Here is an 8,593-nt window from a genome sequence, read left to right as displayed (position 1 = left end):
TTTGACCAAAGTCAACCAGTTGACCTTCTGGTCAACATTTAATCAGGAATGGTTTCTATGTGTGAAAAGCTTCTCATACCGACTATGTGGATGTGTTTGTTTGACTGGATTTGGCTAGAAGAGATTTAATCGGGAATTTCATCAATAGTCGGAAAAATCAGAACAGTTGACTTTTGGGTCAAAATCAGAAGAATTATTCAAATATTGACTTTTGGTGGAAAATTAATCGAGAAAGGTCGAAGGATGGATAAAATCGGGAGTTCGACAAAAAGTTGCAAAAAATAGCAAAAAGGCAAATTTTCAACACATAGAAAATTTTTGGTGCCTTAAGGTCTTGGTGAGCAGTCCACTTCAGTACTAGATCACATGTGGCAAAAGGCATTTTCTGGAAAAAGTTCCAACATCAAAGTTGTTCCTCTCATGGAGGAGAACAACTTTGTAGTTGGACACTTTTTCATATGAAGCTTGTATGAAGAGTTAAAGTGTTGGGAAGTTGCTGAAAACTCATTCTATCCAAGTCACAATCCAGGTCACAAGTCAGGTCATGACCTGGCATTTTAACAAACACATGGCATGCCAAATCTCCAGCCATTTTTAGAGCTCTACAGAAGCGCCATGAGTGCAAACTTGGTATGCATCTCTTCCTTGCCATCTCTTCTATCCATTGAAACAAGAATTGAGTGAATTGGATGAATATTGAATAAATGGCAAGCCCCCAAAGTCATGCCCTCACACTGGCCAGAATGCAGCATAAGGCTGGGCATAAAATTCTGGGCACGCATGCATATCATCAAGCACATGGTGGGCTAGATTCAGATTCGAATTTCTTCCTCCACAAGTCTCCACCTTGAGCAAGATTGATCTTTAAATGTTCTATGTCATGCCCTCTATCCAATGAGATCAAGATCATTAATTTTGGATAAGAGGGGAATGAGAAAGAGGACTCCAAAGTCGAGCCTTGCTCAAGTTTCTATTTTGCCAAGGACCACGAGCCAGAAGCCAAGCCACGCGTACAAGCCACATGCAACAACAACCCACCATGTTCCAGTTCACTTTTCTACATTTCCAAGCATCATCTCAAGAAGCCTTCAACTTCAAATTTAAACTATGCTATGGCCTCTCTAAATTGGCTCCAAGTTTAAGAAAGATGGTGAGCTATAGCCATAGTTTCACATGATTAAAGATGGTGTCTTGGGATGGTGTTGCATGAAGATGTTGCTGACAAGTCATTATCACTCATTGCTACAAAGGCCCATGCAGAACCTGCATTCAGAAAAGCTCATCGAAGACTTACTATACATGCATATACTTGTTCACTAAGCATTGTATCCCAAGTCCCACATTCAAAAATGAGAAAAGTTGTTGCAAAGCTATGCATTAGAGTCCCACACTCAAAAAGCTCTCACCATTCACCAATCATTAGCCATATATAAACATTGTTGCAGCATTCTCACCAACACACACTCTCCTCTCTCTCACTTTCATTTCACACTCTTTCTTTCCTCATTCTCCCTCTCCTCGATTCTCTCTCTTCCGTCACTCCTTCCACCACCTCCGGTCACCATAACAACCACCTCCGGTCACCATAACAACCTTCTCCGGCCACCCTAACCAACTCCCCCAACTACCTCCAGCCACCAATAACCACCCTAACCACCTCCATCTATCATCTTCACAACACAACTTCAACCTCCTCTATCACAGCAACAACTCTCTCTTTCTCACTGATCTTCAACAATCATATTCACTATCTTTGCGCAACAACCACAACTGCGTCATCTTCAGCATTCATCACCAAAGCTGAATCAACCTTCATCATCATCGGCTTTACCTCACCTCCTTCTCCAGCCAGAACGCCAACATAGAAGATTGACGTCATCAAGAAGCTCTCGCAAAGCTGCCTTCTCCTCTCCTTCGTCCGTAGATTCTCCAGGTGAGTCCACTACTCTGTCTCAGCATTCTGACATCCTTTACACGACGCATTTGTGCCTGATCTCATGGTTCTTGAATAAAATTGTATATCTGTAAAGTGTTTGCTATCTATGTACCTGGATCATGCCTTGAAACTCTGCCAGCGTTTGTGAGCGCATCGTTGCGTTTAGATCGCATTTTCGTGATGGTGAGTTATGTTAGGGCTTTCGAAAGGTGTTTGGGTTAGGGCCTTAGAGGAAGAGTTAAAGAAAACTAAGCTCAGATTCAGTTTCAGCGTGGAATTTCGAGTTGAACTATGGTGATTTCATCGTTTTCTGGGCAAAGTGTAAGTCTCCGGCGTGGTGAAGCCGCCGGAGAAGATGATCGGTGTAGTGGTGGTCCGGCGAGGGTTCTGTTTCTTTTCCTCCACGCTGAGCTTACGTGGCACGCCCTAATTGGTTCATGCTTCCCCTTTTATTATTTTGTCATGACTCATATGATTAGATACGTGAGGTGCTTCGATCTGATTGGTTTACATTGTTTTTGTCTTATTCTCATTAAAAGAGTACTTGACCAATTGACATTTGCTTGGCATTTTCTGTCACGTTACCACATAATAATACTGTGTGAAGATAAATAAATGGATGGATGTTGGATAGATAGCATGATTGGGCCACACGCTTGGGCTTGAGGTCGTTTTAGGATTACACCTCCTGAATGCTAACGCACCACCACGCTAATGAATACTGGGCCTAGCGCCCTCACTCTTGCCACCCCCATTTTTAAGCCCAGTTTTTTGTTTAACTAATTTTAGTTCTTTATGAAAATACTTCTACACCCCCTCTGTTAATAAAAAACAAATAATAAATTTGTTCTTCTTTAATTCTTCTTTTTGCAATTATTTTTGTTTCCTTAAATAAAATGACAAAAATAGTTTTACCTAAATAGACTCTTTAGAGTTTTATTTTCTTCTAATTGTTTTTTTTATTGATTGATTTCTTTTTTTTAATTGGTTGATAAACCATAAAAATAGATAGTTTTTAGTCTCTAATTCAAAAATAGTTTCTCACATGAATAAAAATGAAGTTGCTTGTAAATAATTCTCTTGAATAGTTTAGATTTTAAATTCTTTTCCTTTTGTGAATATTTTTCAACATATTGTGAAATGCTTAATTGTTTTTTCTTCCCCATTTTTCTTTTAGGATAATCAATAACATAGATGTAGAAATTAGGACTAGTTCCCTTTTTGCATTCTTTTTCTTTTACAACTTTAATCCATCTAATAACTATCAAAATAAAATCCCCATAAAAAATACAAATAAAACACCTAAAAAACATTAATAAAAAAGTGAAAATCATTAAAAAGGGAATGGAAGCTTGGATCTCCCTTGCTTTAGGGAATCATTCGAGTGCTTGGATCTCCCTTGCTTTAGGGTTCCATTCGGGCGTAAGTTCCCAAATTCTAAAAGACACAAACCAAAGAGTAACTCGAGTTTCCCTTGCTTTAGGGATTTCCTCGAAACACTCAAACTCTCTCTCTTTCTCTCCTTTCTTAAGGGCAATGTTATCTCCGCTCTATTGCATCCTAGGTCGATCCCTTATGCAAGAGCGCGAGCGTTAACTCCGCCCAACTAAAAAACACAAAAACAAACAAAACTATGGAGCCGAACTACGGCGCTCTGATTCCTGAAAAGGATACGTAGGCATCAAGTCGCGGGGCTTGAACGAGCACACTTGTAAATAATTCCTTCTTTTCCCCGTATTTCTTTTGCATGCATTCCCATATAGGTAAGCATAGTACACACCCTTTAGATAGAAACAAACACAGGTGGATACCATCGAGTACGATGGGCGTGAGGGGTGCTAATACCTTCCCCTTGCGTAACCGACTCCCGTACCTTGATTCTCTGGTCGCAAGACCCTGTTCCTTCCTTTGCTAGGTTTTCTGATATTCCTTTCCCTTATGGGATACATATATTGGTGGCGACTCTGTTCATTTTTCGCGAGCGTGCGACAGCTGGCGACTCTGCTGGGGATACCTAAGCAAGTCAATCCTAACCTTTGTTTGTTTTATTTTATTGGGTGTTTATTTGTTTTTTATGTCTATATCTTGTATATATGTTTGCATGTTTATTTTCTGCTTGCATATCATGTTTATTTTTGCTTGCACATCATGCATCTGGACTATATTATGGGTCCCCGTGGGGGCCACATATTTTTCTGTGTTGTTTTGCAGGTGGGGGGTATGTGTGAGGTAAAAGGCCCACTACCCAGGCCAGTGACACATAGGATTAGCGTGGATGCTCATGTTGACTCCCGTGGCTCTTGCTACGATCGAGTTCAACATGGGGTACCACAACTGGGTGAAGTTCTTTCATGGAACACTGTGTCTGGCACACTTGCTGCCTCAAACACTTTGTACCCCATGGGAACTGTAGACCCTAGTGACCATTAGGGACCACCTGTCCGTGTCTAGAATTCATACCTGTGAGTTTGGGGTGGGACATGATACTAGCCTTCATCATACCCTGATTTCCATTTTGCAATCTGAAGCCGGAATTTTGAACCTGCTACATTCAGTGTTACCCAGTTATTCAGAGCTGCGAGGGACATTCAGTCTCTCACCGCATCACACACATGACACATCATGCTATTGCATCCACCTCACTTCGTTTGTGGAGAATCCTAAAGTCTATTTCCAAAAATAGTGACAAAATGTACACTTTTTGCAAAAAAAAAAGAGAAGAAAAGAAAAGAAACGAAAAGAAATAATGAAAAGACTTTAGGATTCTCCCAATGAAATGCATTCCACCATATCATTTAACATGCATGTTCATTTATTTTCAGGAATTTTTGGCTTTGTCCCCGACCAACACATGGCCACACCAATGAAGACTGGTAGACGCAACCCCTCTTATTCTTTCCTGAATCCGAATCTGGATTCCCTTGGGTTTTTAGCAAAGAAGATTACGCCAGATGAGTCAACCAATTTCTGAGAAAAATATGGGTACATTCTGAGCCTTCTCAAGATGCCGTTCACCAAGTACGAGCAAGAGGGAGTTCATACTTTGCTTCAGTTCTATAATCCTTCCCTTCGCTGCTTCACGTTCACCGACTATCTTTTGGTTCCAACATTGGAAGAGTATTCCCTATTTCTTGGCGTTCCTATAAAGAAGGAAGTACCATACTATGGCACCATGAAGGCCCCTGATTCCATTGAAATTGCTAAGGCTCTTTATTTGAGCAAATCGGTCGTGGAAGCAAATCTCACTAAGAAGGGAGGAGGTCTTGGTTTTTGCATGGAGTTTCTGGTCAAAAGGGGTTGTGAGGCTGCTGAAGCAAAGGAATGGGACACATTTAGGGCTATCCTGGCTCTAGGTATCTATGGTATCATGATGTTCTCGAACATTTCTAACTTTGTTGACATGAATGCAATTCATATGTTCATTCTGCAGAATCCGGTTCCTACACTTTTGAGGGATGTTTATCACTCCATTCATCACAAGAGTAGTCAGAAGGGAGGTCTGGTTAAATTCTGTGCTCCGTTGCTATATCGTTGGTTCAGGTCACATTTTCCTGAGCGTGGCGCTTTCGTTGATAATAGGCACACATCTAAGTGGGCTGAGAGGATTATGGGGCTTAGGGCCAAAGATATTGTCTGGCACAACAGATCCTTAGATGACATGGAAGTTATTATGAGTTGCGGAAAGTTCAAAAATGTACCTCTCATGGGTCTTAGAGGTGGAATCAACTATAATCCCGTCCTGGCTAGGAGAACGTTTGGATACGCTTTTGTAAGTCCTCCTGAACAAACAGAGATTACTGAGAATATTTTCTATCATTCAGCCACTGACAGTGGGCAGATGGCAGAAGCTGTACAAGCCTGGAAGAGTATTTGTTGGAGAGATAAGAAACATTTTGGTCAGCGAGATTGTGCTACTTATGAGGATTATACTAAGTGGGTCGAATCTGTGGTTGCTGTTCAAGGGATGCCCTTCCCTCCCAAGGATCCTTTATACCCCCCTGCTGGTAAACAACCCAACATTGTCTCCATGCCTCGTTATAATCGAACTGTTGAGCAAAATCGAAAGTTGACTGAACAGGTGGAAACAATGCAAGTTAAGATGAATACTGCTAGGCAAGAGAAGCTTTCCGCTCTTCATAAGTTGAAAATGAGAGAAATAGAGTTTGAAGAATTGTATGCTAGAGGAAGTACTTCTCAGAAAAGGCCAAGAGTGACTATAGACCCTAAATCTACTGAATCTCAAGAGAAGAAGCTGAAAGAACATTACGAGGCTCAGTTGGCAGATTTGACTGAAAGACTCCAGATTCAGACTAAAGAAGCCAATTCAGAAAGGGCTCGTCGAAAGAAAGCAGACAAACTCTTGTTGGAACGCCAAGGAACCTTAGAAAAGTGCTATGAAGAAATCCGAAAGCTGAAGGGTCAAGTAGAAGAAAAAGGTCAAGGTAGTACCCAAGCTCAAGAGGAAGCCAGATGTTGGGAGTTAAAGAACCGCTACATGGAAACAATGTATTTCAGAAAGGACCTGCTGATTCAAGAAATCATTAAGAGGCCAACCCGTGCTGAGACTAAAAATCTTTTTGAAGAAATGAAGACCTGGAGCTATAAGAACATTGGAGACAGCCCCCTTCGTCATTTGGACATGGGAGATCCTGCTTAGTGTTGACTTTGTTGTAGAATCACCACCAGACTTGTTGGATGGGATTCTTATTTCTATTACTGTATTTGTTGGCTCATGGGAGCAGAATATTTTGTACTTCAAGAACTTGGTTGCAGAATTAATCAATTATGTTGTGCTTATCTTGGTTATGCTCCACTATCTTCTCCGTTATCTTGTGTTGTTGGTTTGAGACAAAGCTAAAAAGTCTTGAAAATAACAAAACATGCACACATGCACCCATGCACTCATATCATATTGCATTTACAGGTTTTTATCAGATTCTAATTGGGGTCCCTTCCAACACAGATTTCTTTCCCGACGACGAAGCTGACTTTCTTACATCCTTACCGCACCAGAAACAACGAGGAGAGAATCATGGACCAATTTGAACAGAATCAAGCTGCCCTCCGTAGGGATATGGATGTTATGGGAGAAAGAATGACTCAACTTATGGAGACTCTCCATGTCGTTGTCCAAGGACAAGAAGAGCTCAGAAGGAGCGTCGCTGGGATGGTCAAGGATACTCCTACCAACTCTGCTGATGGGGGAGTAAAGACTAAAGAGATTCCTGTTGAGGGGATACCAAAAGTAGTGGATGACCACCATGAGGTTATCGATCTTGAACATGATCTTACTGCTGAGTTGACTGAAACTGCTAAGATGTACCAAGCTCTCGAAGAACGCCTTAAGGCCGTTGAGGTTGCTAAAACTTCGAGTTTCAACACTGCTGCTCTATGCTTGGTACCTGGGATTGTGATTCCCCCGAAGTTCAAGGTGCCAGACTTTGATAAGTATAAGGGAGTCACCTGCCCAGAGACTCACCTTCGTTCCTACTGCCGTAAGATGGCCGCTCATGCTGAGAATGAACCACTACTGATGCATTTCTTTCAGGATAGTCTCACTGGAGCCCCGTTGGAGTGGTATATGAAACTTGAGAGGTCTAATGTCAGTACTTGGGGAGAACTTGTCGATGCCTTCTTGAAACAATACCACTACAATACTGCTATGGCTCCTAGCCGTGCACAGCTGCAAAATATGTCACAGAAATCTGAAGAGTCCTTTAAGGAATACGCCCAGAGGTGGCGTGAGCTTGCTGCTCGTGTCCAACCTCCTCTCTTAGACCGTGAGTTGATTGATCTGTTTATGGGAACTCTGAAGGGGCCGTATCTTCAGCACATGGTTAGTAATACTTCTCCTTCCTTTTCGGATGTGGTCATCATTGGTGAGAGGGTTGAGAACTGTGTCAAAGCTGGCACCATTCAAGGTGTTACTAGTCCTAGCAACTCAGGTGGTAATGGTAAGAAGCCGTATTCTGGGTTTGTGAAGAAGAAGGAAGGTGAGACTAGCACCACTTCTGTTGACCAAGGCCGAGCTCCCGCATATTCTGCTGTTCCACCTCCTTATTATCCGATGCCTTATGCTGTTCCTGGTCCGTATATCCCTCAGGCATATGCTGCTGCTCTTCCACAACCTTGGGTGGCACCTCAACAGCCTTTCGTGCCACAACAACAAGCTGCCGCTCCTCAGAATCGCCAACAGAATCCTAGGCCTCAAGGTCAGAGAGGTCCACAAAGGCAAAGATACCCTGACAGGCGTATAGATCCGGTTCCAATGCCGTATGCTCAGCTTCTCCCCCAATTGCTTGCTGGTCAATTAGTGCAACTCCGCGAAATGGGTCCTCCACCTAACCCTCTTCCTCCCGGATATGACGCTAATGCTCGATGTGATTTCATTCAGGTGCCCCAGGCCATACGATTGAAAGGTGTAGAGCATTAAAGTACAAAGTTCAGGACCTCCTTGACGACAAGCTTATCTCGTTCGCTCCTACTGGTCCTAATGTGCAGAATAACCCTATGCCTCCTCATGCTGGTGCGACCAATGCCATTGAGTTATGTGACGACCAGATCATGGTGACGGATGTTAATGAGGTTAAGATGCCGCTTGCAACAATCAGAGAGCATCTCATGCAACAAAAGGTTTTGTGTGAATTACACGACTTC

The 8,593-nt window shown here is 42.4% G+C and overlaps 1 protein-coding gene across 1 annotated transcript; it reads left to right on the top strand.

The window, feature by feature from the left end:
• Positions 1-4,940: 4,940 nt before the first annotated feature.
• Positions 4,941-6,593, top strand: LOC131618985 (uncharacterized). Its single transcript, XM_058890132.1, has 2 exons — positions 4,941-6,049; positions 6,119-6,593. Exons 1-2 carry the CDS (start codon positions 4,941-4,943, stop codon positions 6,591-6,593), a joined length of 1,584 nt encoding a protein of 527 aa, XP_058746115.1.
• Positions 6,594-8,593: the final 2,000 nt, after the last annotated feature.

This window comes from Vicia villosa, linkage group LG7 (genome assembly GCF_029867415.1).
Source record: "Vicia villosa cultivar HV-30 ecotype Madison, WI linkage group LG7, Vvil1.0, whole genome shotgun sequence".
Classification (NCBI taxonomy): Eukaryota; Viridiplantae; Streptophyta; class Magnoliopsida; order Fabales; family Fabaceae; genus Vicia; species Vicia villosa.
The sequence above is the reverse complement of the archived record's forward strand: the minus strand, read 5'-3'. Positions and strand labels throughout refer to the sequence as shown.